General features: G+C 40.9%; 2 protein-coding genes across 2 annotated transcripts; both read left to right on the forward strand.

Moving 5' to 3' along the window:
- Positions 1-1977: 1977 nt before the first annotated feature.
- On the forward strand, positions 1978-4792 carry LOC134177287 (uncharacterized). The gene is made up of 4 exons (XM_062644069.1): positions 1978-2161; positions 2355-2662; positions 3250-3519; positions 4561-4792. The coding sequence occupies exons 1-3, from the start codon at positions 2107-2109 to the stop codon at positions 3304-3306; spliced, it is 420 nt and encodes a 139-aa protein (XP_062500053.1). The 5' UTR covers positions 1978-2106; the 3' UTR covers positions 3307-3519; positions 4561-4792.
- On the forward strand, positions 3445-14836 carry LOC134177697 (protein sidekick-2-like). The gene is made up of 13 exons (XM_062644477.1): positions 3445-3519; positions 4697-4823; positions 5658-5954; positions 6119-6189; positions 6249-6480; positions 7544-7696; positions 7969-8028; positions 9088-9171; positions 9341-9367; positions 12060-12308; positions 12565-12822; positions 12928-13078; positions 14399-14836. The coding sequence occupies exons 1-13, from the start codon at positions 3445-3447 to the stop codon at positions 14607-14609; spliced, it is 1995 nt and encodes a 664-aa protein (XP_062500461.1). The 3' UTR covers positions 14610-14836.
- The last annotated feature ends 627 nt before the right edge of the window (positions 14837-15463 follow it).

Raw genomic sequence — 15463 nt, forward strand, 5'->3', positions numbered from 1 at the left:
CACACACACACACACACACACACACACACACACACACACACACACACACACACACACACACACACACACACACACACACACACACACACACACACACACACACACACACACACACACACACACACACACACACACACACACACACACACACACACACACACACACACACACACACACACACACACACACACACACACACACACACACACACACACACACACACACACACACACACACACACACACACACACACACACACACACACACACACACACACACACACACACACACACACACACACACACACACACACACACACACACACACACACACACACACACACACACACACACACACACACACACACACACACACACACACACACACACACACACACACACACACACACACACACACACACACACACACACACACACACACACACACACACACACACACACACACACACACACACACACACACACACACACACACACACACACACACACACACACACACACACACACACACACACACACACACACACACACACACACACACACACACACACACACACACACACACACACACACACACACACACACACACACACACACACACACACACACACACACACACACACACACACACACACACACACACACACACACACACACACACACACACACACACACACACACACACACACACACACACACACACACACACACACACACACACACACACACACACACACACACACACACACACACACACACACACACACACACACACACACACACACACACACACACACACACACACACACACACACACACACACACACACACACACACACACACACACACACACACACACACACACACACACACACACACACACACACACACACACACACACACACACACACACACACACACACACACACACACACACACACACACACACACACACACACACACACACACACACACACACACACACACACACACACACACACACACACACACACACACACACACACACACACACACACACACACACACACACACACACACACACACACACACACACACACACACACACACACACACACACACACACACACACACACACACACACACACACACACACACACACACACACACACACACACACACACACACACACACACACACACACACACACACACACACACACACACACACACACACACACACACACACACACACACACACACACACACACACACACACACACACACACACACACACACACACACACACACACACACACACACACACACACACACACACACACACACACACACACACACACACACACACACACACACACACACACACACACACACACACACACACACACACACACACACACACACACACACACACACACACACACACACACACACACACACACACACACACACACACACACACACACACACACACACACACACACACACACACACACACACACACACACACACACACACACACACACACACACACACACACACACACACACACACACACACACACACACACACACACACACACACACACACACACACACACACACACACACACACACACACACACACACACACACACACACACACACACACACACACACACACACACACACACACACACACACACACACACACACACACACACACACACACACACACACACACACACACACACACACACAAATAGCAACTAGTTAATTAATATGGAGCTGCCATTCGTTACGGTTACGCCCCACACACCACCACCACCTTTTTTGTAGCAATTGCAAGTAGCTACATTTCTGAAGCTTAAGGTTTAGTATCGCAAACTGTCCTTCGTCTCTCGAGGAATGTTGGCCTGCCAACGTCACGTGGATACGAACTTTAGAGCGTCGACAACATCCGGGCACCGCTCGCTGGAACGATCAATCTTCCAAGTTTTTAAATTATTACCTAAGAGCGGTTGAGGACATAACGTCTTGACGTTTTATTTGAACCAACAGCAACGAAGGTCGGATAGAAGTGTCTCCGCCTGGTTTACCGTCACCATCATGATTGTGTTGCAAATAGTGATTTGTTTTGCTCTACGGTTGCTGTACATGTCAAGTAAGCGTTACAGACACTCTCACCTCGGCACGTGTTTTGTGTAGGCGGGTTGGGTGTCGTTGACAGCGAATGCAGCGAGAAGCGGACGCTGTTGCGTGCTTTCATGCTTGTCTCTCCTTTCTAAAAAGTTTTAGTAGTTAGCCCGAGGCTCGCATGCACTACTGAAATTTTAGTTAATTGTTTTTGTATGCAGGCAGTCAGACTCTGAATCTGTATGAGAATGTTACACTGAGTGGTGGATGGACTGTCTACCCTATTAACTTTATCGTAGTCGAGAATACGAGTGTTACATTGCTGTGCAAGCGGAATGACACGTTCACTCCTGCGTATCAGGTTAGATCGTTTGATGGAAACATTTTTGGAAATGTGCTCCTGAAGTTTCAGAATGATCTTCTCGTCACGATTGAACTTGGGACGTTGAAGCTCAAGATTGACAGATTCAGTAAGAAATACGAAGGCGTGTGGCAGTGTACTGCAACAGTGACAAGTTGGAGCTTGCAGGTGAGTGAAATCGATGTTGCTAGACTTTTATACGTGTGTGCAGTCCTTGTGTTGTCCACGTTGCAAACTAAACAGATACCAATGCAACAACGCTTTCCTGATACTGTATATCCTCAGAATCTGAATATTTTCGGGTGAAGCAGTGATTCTATTTTGAACAGAAATTATGGGCGGGGCGTTAATTTCATTCTAAGTGACTATGGCTGTGTCTCCACCTTTTTGTTGCTCTCTAAACATGTTTAAACTCTAATCATGTTTAGCTAGACAGTGTCTCCGCTTGTCCATTTTACCCAGACTATTAAGATAATTATCTGGGACTTTGTGTGTGTGTGTGTGTGTGTGTGTGTGTGTGTGTGTGTGTGTGTGTGTGTGTGTCTGTGTGTGTGTGTGTGTGTGTGTCTGTGTGTGTTTGTGTGTGCATGCATGCATGCATGCATGTGTGTGTGTCTGTGTGTGTTTGTGTGTGCATGCATGCATGCATGCATGTGTGTGTGTGTGTGTGTGTGTGTGTGTGTGTGTGTGTGTGTGTGTGTGTGTGTGTGCATGCAAGTAGTGCATTTCAATATACACGAACTTCTTTGTTTCAGTTGGTCCTACCATCAGTCAGTTTACTGCTCCTAATACCAACTTGTTGGATTCCGTGACAATTACTTGTGGATCTCCTGGAGCTAAACCAGATCCTTCTTATCTGTTCCTCAGGCGGCAGAAAACAGGAGAGATACTGAAAAATGCCTCACTTACAAAAACTGTGAGCTATACTATTGACAAAGTCAAAGAAACTGATGCTGGGCTATACGAGTGTGTTGGTGAAAACAAGGCTGGACGTAGAAGTGGGACAGTGTATTTTACAGTTCAAAGTGAGTAAATGTTTAAGTTGGTATGTTGTTGTATAGTCTTCTGTCGTTAGTGGCTATAGTCTGTAGTCACCTCTGCCAAAGTAGTTATGTTTTTGCTTTCATTTGTTTGTTTGTTTGTTGTTTGTTTGCTTGTTTGTTAGCAGGATTACAAATAAAGTACTGGATGACATTTTCACCAAAGGTTGGCCTTGGCCCAACCTAGAATTATTTGCTTAATTAAGGAGGTAATTGTGACACTAGAAGCCAGATGTTTTTTGAGGGGTCAACCTTTGCATAAAATTATTTGACAACACGACCAGAGTCACTTTGATGTTTACTCTTTCATGCTGATAACGTTTTCCTATAATAAGTAATATTGTCATCGTCTCTTAGAATGTTTTGAGAGAGGATTTTTGCTCATTAGATGTACCTCTCTTGTGCTGTTTTTTATGGCATAGCAGATCGATCACTGTCTACTGTAGCATGCACAGAATGACATGAAGAAAACATGTCATTTGCGGTTTTTTAACATGAGAATAAAGAGAAGGATTGGTTTATACAGAACATCCGGTTGTCAGGACGTCCAATAGACAAACTCAGAAATTTTTAAAATGTTACCAGTTATGTGGCTAAGGTATGCACTTGACTCTGTGAGTGTTCTCGTTAAGTATACAAGTTTGCTTATTTGTCTGTTTATTTGGTCACTTTAACTTGTGTGTGTGTGTGTGTGTGTGTGTGTGTGTGTGTGTGTGTGTGTGTGTGTGTGTGTGTGTGTGTGTGTGTGTGTGTGTGTGTGTGTGTGTGTGTGTGTGTGTGTGTGTGTGTGTGTGTGTGTGTGTGTGTGTGTGTGTGTGTGTGTGTGTGTGTGTGTGTGTGTGTGTGTGTGTGTGTGTGTGTGGCAAGTAGTCAGTTTCTTTGGGTGTGTAGACAATACACATAGACATATAGATATGAATGTCTTCTGTTTTTTGATTTGTGTTCTAACGTGTTGTTGTATGTTGGTTGGCATGTCAATCTTTCCATGTGCACAAGTGTTGCATGGTGCCATCTTTTGTATTATAGTTGCTCCTCATAGTCTCATTCTAAACAGACAAAACACTCACACAATCAGTCAAATGGATAACATCACATTTATATGCGAGTCTACAGGCATTCCAGTGCCACGAATTCGGTGGTTTTGTGATGACCAAATGCAAAGGCTGGTGAACAAGGAAGCAATACATTGACTATCACATCGGCAAAGAAAATCGACACGGGCACTTACACGTGTGAAGGAAAGAATGATGCAGGAGTGGACATGGATACAGTTGTTCTTCAAGTGAGAGGTATGTTGTGCTATAAGGAGGTAATTACTTGGTTGGTAGAGCCAGCAGTTAGAGGTTTTACATCAAATGTGACAGTAGAGAACTCTTACCCTTCATAAGCTGATACACTTTCAGGTCTTACAGAAGGCTGGGTGTGATTCGACATAGTTCTGAGCATTATTGCTTATTGTTTTAAATGGGGAATAGGGATGACAGCAGAAGGTCATTGCTTTCTTTTTCTACATCAGTTTAGCCTGCCTGCAAAGGATGGTGATGACAAGACTTTGTAATAAATGCAGCTGATTAGCTTGCGTGGCTCCTAACACGTACTGTCTTGTAAGGCAGGAGCACAGTCTGGTTAAGGCAGGTATACTGTGTTTTAGTTGTATTGTTCTATATAGTTATAGAAAGTCACTGTAGTTTTATTGTAGTCTTTGGTAATGTAAATGCTATTGAGAGAATCTTGCTTTCACACTTGTGACTATATGATCAAGAAACAAGGTATTATAGAAAGAGTTATGCCTATCACATGATGGATCTTATTTTGAAGGATTATCAATACTTACCTGCATGATGAAAAGACAACCTCAGATTCCTAGCTATCTACAATGGACTTGACTCATTCTTTATTTGTCTTAGTTGTACAGCTGACAAAGATGTTCATATCACTTTGGAAGCAGATTATATTATCTAGATGTAGTTTTGCTTAGAATAGTGAAGGCATTTGTTTGTTGTTTATAAATAGACAGAAAAAGTAAGGAAGTTACTTCACAATCAATCTTGTCACAACTATGCTAACCAGTTGGACAGAATAATCAGAAAAATTGTAATAACAATTTGGTATTTATATTTTAGTTTCACCTGATGCATCGACTAACTTGACGGCTAAGGAGAAAACAAATATTTCTATCACTTTGTCATGGATATCTGGATCTGAGAACTTCAGTCCAATCAATGGATATGAAGTTATCTATAGACAGACCGGATCTAGTGATTGGATGATTGCTAGAAATTTTAGTGATGGAACTACGACAGAACAGCTGGTCGATGGGTTGATGCCTTTGACTGATTATGACTTTAGAGTGAGAGCCAGGAATGCTATTGGAGAAGGCGAATTCAGTGACATAGAAAAACTGATAACACATCCTAATGGTAAGAAATACTACATGTACAACACAACAGTGTGTTTTATTGGTTGTGTATGTGGACATTGTTGTTACGTCTGCTTGCACTTTTGCGTGGTTGTTTCAGTCATTTGACGTCTCAGTATATAATGCTTGCAGTTGTTGAACATTCTATGGCATCTTGTTATGTAGCTCCATCTCTTGGTCCAACTGAGCTTAGCTATAGTGAAGTTAAAGCCGTATCAGCAAAGCTGACTTGGAAAGTAAGTCAACTCCTTATATATGCAAGATATCCTTGACAACTATTTGTTTCAATTATTAGATTGTCAATGAAAGTCTTTTAGCCAGCAATGAAGGCAACATAACACACTATGAGATGGTTTACAGTTATAATAATCAGGAGAAATCGCAATATACAGATGGAGTTGCCACATCAGGGACACTGACTGGTTTATTGAAAGGTGCCAATTATAAGGTGGTAGTGTATGCAAGAAACTCGGGACCATATCAATCACCTCCATCAAACAAAGTATCGTTTACAACTGACACAACAGGTAATGAGCAGTATAATATCTATGATCAATTTAACAGTATCTTACATTTAATTAGTTTGTCTTACTAATGAGGATACTTCAGAACACAGGAACTTCTGTACAGTTGTTGATTTGTTTCATTAGTCGGCATGTGTGATCTGGAAATGTAATTTAAGTATTAAATGTAAAATGTGTTTATCTTGTATTGACTTTGTACATACATATGTTGTCATTATTGCTGGCTGTAAATTCCTATAGATTCAAGAACACAGGTTTGCGTTTGTGCTATACATGTCGTAGTAGAAATCAACTTTCTGGATTTAGATTTGAATTAATCTATTAGCATACACTATCAATCTGTAGTTGCCGCATATCATTTTAGATCAGAATTTAGTAGGAACAGAGCGTATTTGCTAAACTGAATTTTGGTCTTTACAGGTAGAAGCAATGAAATAGATATAGATGTATAATCTGGTACACAGCCCTCTAATTGCAAGTGTGACTAGTCGGTCCCATTTGAATCCATGCACTTGCGAGTGTGACAGATGAAGTCTATAATGACAACCACAGTGGAGTCGCCTCTCGTTGTAATCTAGTAGGCAGAAAGTAGAAAAGAATATGAACAGTAAAGACAGGCATGATTGAAAAGTTTGTTAGTAGTAGAAGTTAGATACTGTACACTATATTCTTGCTTTGCTGTGTACACTGTGCTCTTCATGTTTGGTGCCTGCAACAGCAACTTGTTAGATGTTATTTCTTCTTATAGCTATTCGCTGATCTTAGAGACAAAGAAATTTGTAGGTATTATTTAAGTGGGCATTTTAATTTATACAGTGGTAGTTACATTTGGAGGCAGATACAAGGCTAGGCTGTATGAGATAGTATGTGTAAACCCTACTTGTTTATTGCGTGTTCATAAGTGTAGTGTATGTTTTGTGGTTAGTACCAGGCAAGTTGACCAGTCTTGGCACAACAGAGGTAACAGAGAACAGTCTCAATGTTAAGTGAGAGGAACCAACAGACACTGGAGGACAGAATGTACGTGTAGATGGGTACCGAGTTGAGTACCGTGCTGGTGCATCAGGAGATTTCACAATATTTCAAGAAAATCAGCAAGAAAAAACGGCTTTTATTGAAGGACTCATGCCAAGACAGGAGTACACAGTGAGAGTCACTGCTAGGAATTTTAACGGTTTTGGTGATCCTGATGAAATTAAGAGAACAACACAGACTGAAGGTAAGAACGTTGTAATCAGTAAAGGGTGGCTACATAAATGTAGTAACTTTAGCTTTACTGGGTCCTACATCGATGTACTGTAGTGATAATAATAACAGAGACATGTTTGGTAGTCTGGGCTAGTCAGTCATACAGCACAGAATGTAGAGCCATTTGTTTAGATATTTTTAATTCTATTTGTTCTCATGCACACACGATGCATTTAGTGGAGATTTTATTTGCTTGAATAGATGTTGCAATTTGTGTTTGATGTATGTGGCCATTTGTTTCAGTTGTTACTGTTACTATCGGCACAACATCTGAGACAACAATCCAAGTTGATTGGCAGATTGGTAACGTTTCAGATGCTGTGACAGAAATCACTGTACATTGGGGGACAGACTTGAGAGAAACTTTAGAAAAAGGGGTAGAGACTTGCACCATAAAACGATTGAATCCTAAGACTTCGTACACAATCAGAGTTGTTGTAAGCCTTCTTAATGGTCTTTCTTGTTGTGATTATCATTACCGAGTACATACCCTGATTTATTTTTGTGGTATATCATTGACTAAAGTCCTGTGTACATGAGGCCAAATAGCCTACATCAAGCCCAGGCTGCCCCTCGTGTGTTGTGACAGCTACCAGAGACTTTTCCTGAAAAATATGCAAAAGTTAGGCGTGCGAGATGATCATGTGGCATCAAAATAGCCAGTCGTGTAACTTCGTAAATATCTTGCTGTTTGATTACAATCAATGTCAAGATAATGAAACAGCAATTGCTGCCAATTTTAGTACATTACACTCTCGATTATCTGGACAAATTCGGTGTCCCCCAACTTTTTGTGTTCTCTCGGATAAAGGAACTATAATATATTCACTTCGTACTAATACACTGTAGGTGTACAGCCTATCACAAATGAACAAATACATAACAGATAACGTAATAATCTAATAAATAGGCAGCTGTTGGTGAATCTTCTAGTGACAAGGATATACAGTAAGTGTGGAAACAGAGTGTGGTCTTGTACAGTGGAGGGAAATCTGTTGATTTTTATCAACTTTTGATTATCCGGACTTCTAACCTGTCTCTGGAGAAGTCCAGATAATCGAGGGTGTACTGTAGAGTGTGATGAACTGGTAAGCGGGGTAATAACCAGCCAAGGCAATAACACAGCATTTGAACGTGAGATGAGCTTGACAGGCCAGGACCTAACTTGTTTCATCCTTTTGTTGTCAGACCTGAGTCAAACATAAGTCAGGCCAGGTCACAAAGCACCACATAAACGGGGCTTCAGTGATTGGTTAGGTGCTTGACTAGTAGGAATTTCTGTTGGTCAATATCATTTCGTACTGTAATTCTTTCCATTGCCGTAATTCTTGTTTATTTACAGTGTTGCTTAATTAATTGTAGAGTTGCAAGACTTGAAAGTTACAATTGTGAATAATTTTGCTGAACCCGGAAGTGTCGTTACTTTGAAGTGTGAAACTGATTTTGGTGATCCTGTTCAAAATGTCAGATGGCCAAACAAAAATTAAGGACGGAGAAACACTTCAAGACAACGACGACTACTCATTTAGCGGCAACAGTCTTTTGATTCATGATTTTGATGAGGAAGATGAAGGGGCATACACATGCACGATTTGAGGAGCTAATGAAATTCAAGGCACATCAAGTCTTGTGGCTTTGACAGGTATTTTGCAGCATTGGATGTTCATGTGTTTATGCTTGTCTGCCTGCTTGTTTGCTTGCTTAGCTGCTTGCTTGGCTGCTTGCTTGGGTACTTGTTTGCTTTTGCATCTGCTCAGTTGTTTGATATTGAAACGTTGTCTGTGTCTGCATTATTACTGTTTGTTTAATGCAAGTAGTCTCAGTGGCAGTAATAAAGATGGTCCTGTCATTGGCGGTGGCATTGCTGTGGGAGTTATAGTTCTATTGTGTGTCATCATTGTCGTAGTGTGCTATTGTAGAAAGAAGAATACACAAGGTCAGTCTTTGTATATGATAAGATTGTGAACATATTATCTTAACTTCTGATTGTTGAGTAGATAAAATGGTAGCAGAAACCAACCCTGTCCACATGAGGTGATTTTTTGTCATGCAAGAGGTCCTCATTATTAGTCGCTAGTGTGTAATTTTTTGTGTACATAGCCCTTACAAGTACCAGGATCCTGAAGCTAATTTGTCATCAAATGATAATGTTACAAAATTGGAAACTTCAGCTGAAGATCCAATAGGATCATCTAGACGTTATGAGAAACAGGATTCTCTATTTAGTGACAATCCTATGTATGGCAATGCAAAGCCACAGCAAGTACCCGAGGTGAGTAGAATGAATAGAAACAGAACTTTAAAGAATAGAACTTTGACTCAAAACTTATTTAGTAAGGGCCTGTCTGTAATTGTCCACAGTTTTTATGAAACGAAAAACTTTCGTTCTTTTTGTACCCCACCCACCCACCAAACGAAGTTACATTTAATGCTGAAACCATGATATGGTCTCTCTGCATTACTGTCTGTCGAAGTTTCTGATTCCTAGCGACCAAAAACGATGGCAACAATTACTCTTGGCTGTCATTTCCTAGTTGATCTGCTTGAGAGAACAGTGGTTCCGTGCCGTTTCAGTGGTCGAGTATTTCGTAACTCACAGGGTCTTCGCTTTCTCAAAGAATGCCTTCCTGTCATCCACCGGAGATAACTTCCACAGTGCCTGAATAACACAGTAGTAGAGACTACTACTAATGTTCTCAGATTTCGAGAAGAAAGAACTCTTACTGCACCGCCCATTGAAAAGCGTTTTCTGTATGGCCACCATGTCTGGTTTCGACCTTGGGTGCCAGTGTAGTTTACATGTATACTGCGCTGTACACCGTCTATAGCATCAACTTTTTTATCAAAATGAAATGGCTTTCAACCCACCCACCCACATGCGAAGGTTTTTTGTTTTGTAGAAACTGTCGACAATTATGGATGGCCCCTAAAGGCAACATAAGAAATTATTAGTAATCAACAGGATTTAGTGTTGTACAGACAGGTGCAGTAAATTGTGTACCAGTGACTACTTTTTCTTGTACAGTCAAACCTCATTATTCTGACACCCGATAATCTAAGACCCTCATTCTGAGGAAGGTACATGTGAAACCAATATGCATGGGTGACTACTCTGTATTTGTTACCAATAATCTGACTGTCTCATTACTTCGACAGAAACCAGCAGGACAAACGTGGTCAGAATAATGAGGTCTGGCTGTACCTTGTTTTGCACTAGCACAGAAACAAATTGAACTGAGTTGATCTGAGCCAGCCCAGTTGGTGGGTGTGTTAGCTGATATACAGTGTAATATATTTGGTCATGTATACTGTAGAAATGTTTTGTGCTACATCTTGATCATCGGTCGGCAACAAGCAGCTAGTGTTTTCTTTTTGTAACATTATAACGATCATGTTCAGAAATATGATGGTGTGAAGAAGGATAGTGTGGGAAGGGAGTCAATTTCACAAGCTTGTTGTTTGTTCTTCATGGGCCTGTACGCAGTCTTTGTTTCACGTATGAACAACAAACACAGTTTAAGATTTTGATAATGTTACATGCTACTGTCATTGTATAATGGACTGCAAGTGCAGTCTGTAGTGTAGTCTTAATGTAGCTCGACTCACGTTCATTGTACGAGGCTGGCTTGGCAAGATTGTTAGGCCAGCCCGCATCTTGACTCACATTCATTGAACAACGCTGGCTTGGCAAGGTTTGTGGAGCCATGCAGCCTGCAGCTTGACTCACATTTATTGAACGAGGCTACATTACAACAACTAGAGCTCTTTAACTCCCATATGTGTGAATATTGAAAATTTGTGTTTGGACTGCCATTTGACTGCACTCTGCTAAAGTAGTAGCCTCGGTATTCCATACTGCTTTCTGCACGTGATACAAGGAGAGAGTGGCTTTCTTCTCTCCTCCCACGCTCCTCTTTCGTCACGTGCAGAAAGCAGTCTGGAGTACCGAGCCTACTAAAGGAGTGGATGGACATAACATATTTATATTAATTAATTTTTTGTTGTGGTTTTTGAACTTTTTGTTTAGAGTAGGTAACGATTCATAATACTCTAACTTGTTGTTTCTCTTGCAGGATTCTTCATCAGCTCCAGTTGCCACGCCCATTGCCCCCAAGGCTTCTGTTGAAACAGTGGTCTAGTGATGATAGCAGAGAGATATTTAGTACAGTCTGGACTAGTCAGTCATACGCATGAAATTCAGAGCTATTTGCATAGATAGTTTGAATTCTGTTTGTTCTCACAATTGATGTGTTTTAGTGGAGATTTTATTTGCTTGAATAGATGAGTGGTATTTGATTGATTTTATGCTTGATGTATGTGGCTGTTTGTTTTAGCTGTTACTGTTACTATTGGCACAACAACTGAGACAACAATCAAAGTTGATTGGCAGATTGGTAACGTCCCGGATGCTGTGACAGAAATTACTGTACATTGGGGGACAGACTTGAGTGAAACTTTAGAAAAAGGGATAGAGACTTACACCATAAAACAATTGAATCCTAAGACTTCGTACACAATCAGAGTTGTCGTAAGTCTTCTTAGTGGTCAAGAGCGGGAGGCGATTGAAGAAGTTGAAACAAAAGGTGAAATGGACATGATGTGTATGTTGAACGATTGAGATACTCAAAATAACTTGAATCACTTGGTGCTAATTAGAGACTAACACTTAGATGATGCAGTTGTCTAAAAGGTTCAAGTCATTGTAGCCTGTCTGTCAGCATGTCTGTTTGCTTGTGTGGTTGTCATTTGGTACAGTCACATTAATTTTTGTATATATGTTTGAACGTATTGAGATAGCTATTTTACCTAGACTTTCATATTGTTACTTGCCTGTTCTAGCACTTACTGCCATCGTACTTCGTCCACCAGAGACACTTCATGTTGACAAAGATGCACCTGGCACTGCTACATGTGTAACTTCTAGTGGTGCTCCACCACCACGACCAGTTGAGTGGAGGGTTAATAATGAAGTTGTATCAAACACAGGGTTCATTACAGTGCAAGACAACATCTTGACTGTGACATACACAGAAGAGCTAAACAAGGCAATCATCGTTTGCAAAGTCAATGAGTTAACATCAAATGAAGTTACAGTCGGTATGAATATTTTTGTGTTTATTTGCTGTTTGTATGTTTAATTGTGTTTTAGACTTGTTTGCATGCTTTGGTGCTTGGTTGAAATGGATTTTATTTTTTGATTAGATATTCCTATTGAAGGCAAGAGTAGTGGCCTCCCGGCTGGTACAATAGCTGCTATTGCTGTTGGAGTGATACTTGGAATTAGCATAATGGTTATCATTCTATTGATCGTTATTTTGAGGAGAAAACAGTCTGCTGGAAATGTTAAATCAAAGTATGTGTGGTTGCAGTCATGTATACTAATATGTACACACACACACACACACACACACACACACACACACACACACACACACACACACACACACACGCACACACATGCACGCACGCACACACACACACACACACACACACACACACACACACACACACACACACACACACACACACACACACACACACACACACACACCTTCAACCTTAATTCAACCTTCAACTGCCCATCCACATGGATGATGGCGAAATGTAAAAAGAATAAGAAAAAGGAAGTCACTATCTGGTAAATACGTCACAAATCTAAATACATTGATGACATTTATGTCTTTTCTTGTCACTCTCTCGTATGAATAAACGACCGCATTTGTCGCACTTGATTCCAGCCTTTGCTTGTTCCCGAAGATCTAGGTGATTTTGTCCTCTGTTGCAATTGTGTCCTTTTTCCTTGTTTGTGACTTAAACAGTCGCTTGCAGGTAGTGCACAGCAGAGGCTGTTGGTCTTGACATCTGCTGGGATTGGCTCTGTCACGAGCCTTCTGACTACTTTGGGCATTTTCTAATTTTACTCTTTGAAGTGACGATTGAGTTAATTTTGCTAGCACAGATGACGTCACGTTCTTCCACTTCTGCCTGTTCTGCGTAAGCTGGGATCAGTTGCTTGTTAGGCCAACCATTTTGAGGTCTTTTATAATCCTGTTATTTCACCTTAGTCTGACCCCATGCCCTGGACAAGTTGATGGTAGCCAAGCATGAAGCAGCTGCTTGGGCAGACGATGATCTTCCATACGTTCTAGATGACCAAGCCATCTAAGCCGCTTAGCCATCAAAGAGTCTTCTGCAGTTTCAAGATTGCCAAGCTTGTGCCTGATGTCTTTTGATGTGATTCGTTCTAATTGTTGTTTGAACTTGTCTATACCCAGCATGAAACGTTGACATTGATTTGTAAATGTGACAAGCCTTGTGATATCTCTTCTAGTTATGGCCCAAGAAGATGACCCATACAGTAGAACTGATAAGACAGTTGACTGGAACAGCACATTTTTTGTTTCAGATGTTACATGGACACACACACACACACACACACACACACACACACACACACACACACACACACACACACACACACACACACACACACACACACACACACACCACGTGCACGCACGCACGCATGCACACACACACACACAAAATAATTAAGACATCTAACCTTGACAAACTTTGTATTCAAAAAACTTTTAAGCAAACTTGCCAGATTAGCCTTGATTATGCAAATTCAACAGTTAACAGTATTGTACGTAGAACTGAGGGTTTTTAGGAGTGTAAAGGAGCTGTCTACAGCAGTGGAAGAAAACGAAAGGGAAGCAATTGATGATCCTACATATGAGGCAATACCTGGCACTGGCATACCAGCGACTCCACTGTATGAAGACACCGTCATTCGCACAAGTCCACATTATCAAGGAATATTGGTTGACAATGCAGCTTACAAAACAACAGATGGTGAAAACCGAGGTAATGGGAATTAGAATGTTTAATGTATAATCATGCAGGCAGGCTGTTGCTAGTGAAGGGCTGTAGTAGTGATTCTTTCTATCTATGGACTGTTCTTTAATAGTAGCTTGTTGATAGGGCTTTTATTGCATTTTTACTATGCATCTGTTGCAATTGGTGTATGACAATCATTTTATACAATGGTAACATTCCAACAACTAGCTGGATATTTGCTTTCTACTCGTGAGTTGTAGGAGTTGCGTCTGGTAGTGAATCTGCTTTGTCAACTTTTGGTTTATGTGTGGGTATATACTGCAACTCACACACTACGGCTTATGTAGATTATAGCTACAAGACTAATTACAAGTGTTCTCTGTATGCTGTGCCAATCAGCTGTTAGCTATCATATAGTGTATAGACTATTGCTGCACGTGACTGCACTATATGCTCTTGAAGAACTTCTGGTGACACACTTTAGTGCTAGTTATTCAGGTAATACATGTAGCAGTGAGCTTATGCAAAACTCATCCTGGAGATGATCGAAGCCAAACATTATGGAAACGTATTGCTGTTTGTTATAAGGTGTCTGTAGAGCTAGTCGCAAGAGAGCTTGTAATATGTAGCTTGTATATTGAAAATGTAATTGAGGTATTAACCCCTACATGTGTAGTCTCTGTATCTGCAGTTCATAATATCAATGAGGGCAGCATGTAGTAGATACGGGCCAAACTGCCATAATCCAGTGTTCATAATTACATGTATTCTACAAGTTTGAAGACTCTAATTGTATGTTGATAAGTGGTTTGAATGCTTCAGTTGTTTGGTTACTTGCTTTGTCGGGCTAGTATGACATTGGTCATCTGCTAGTAGAGGTTATTTACAGTGACTT

Source organism: Corticium candelabrum, chromosome 3 (genome assembly GCF_963422355.1).
Source record: "Corticium candelabrum chromosome 3, ooCorCand1.1, whole genome shotgun sequence".
Taxonomy (NCBI): domain Eukaryota; kingdom Metazoa; phylum Porifera; class Homoscleromorpha; order Homosclerophorida; family Plakinidae; genus Corticium; species Corticium candelabrum.

What these genes read in the sequence shown, in the direction of transcription:
- LOC134177287 (XM_062644069.1), top strand. Translation starts at nt 2,107, where the DNA reads ATGATTGTGTTGCAAATAGTGATTTGTTTTGCTCTACGGTTGCTGTAC. An exon ending in ACGGTTGCTGTACATGTCAA is followed by an intron (nt 2,162 to 2,354) that starts GTAAGCGTTACA and finishes TTTTGTATGCAG; the next exon opens with GCAGTCAGACTCTGAATCTG. An exon ending in TGACAAGTTGGAGCTTGCAG is followed by an intron (nt 2,663 to 3,249) that starts GTGAGTGAAATC and finishes TCTTTGTTTCAG; the next exon opens with TTGGTCCTACCATCAGTCAG.
- LOC134177697 (XM_062644477.1), top strand. Translation starts at nt 3,445, where the DNA reads ATGCTGGGCTATACGAGTGTGTTGGTGAAAACAAGGCTGGACGTAGAA. An exon ending in CCAAGTTGATTGGCAGATTG is followed by an intron (nt 8,029 to 9,087) that starts GTAACGTTTCAG and finishes AATTAATTGTAG; the next exon opens with AGTTGCAAGACTTGAAAGTT. An exon ending in GCTGGAAATGTTAAATCAAA is followed by an intron (nt 13,079 to 14,398) that starts GTATGTGTGGTT and finishes GAGGGTTTTTAG; the next exon opens with GAGTGTAAAGGAGCTGTCTA.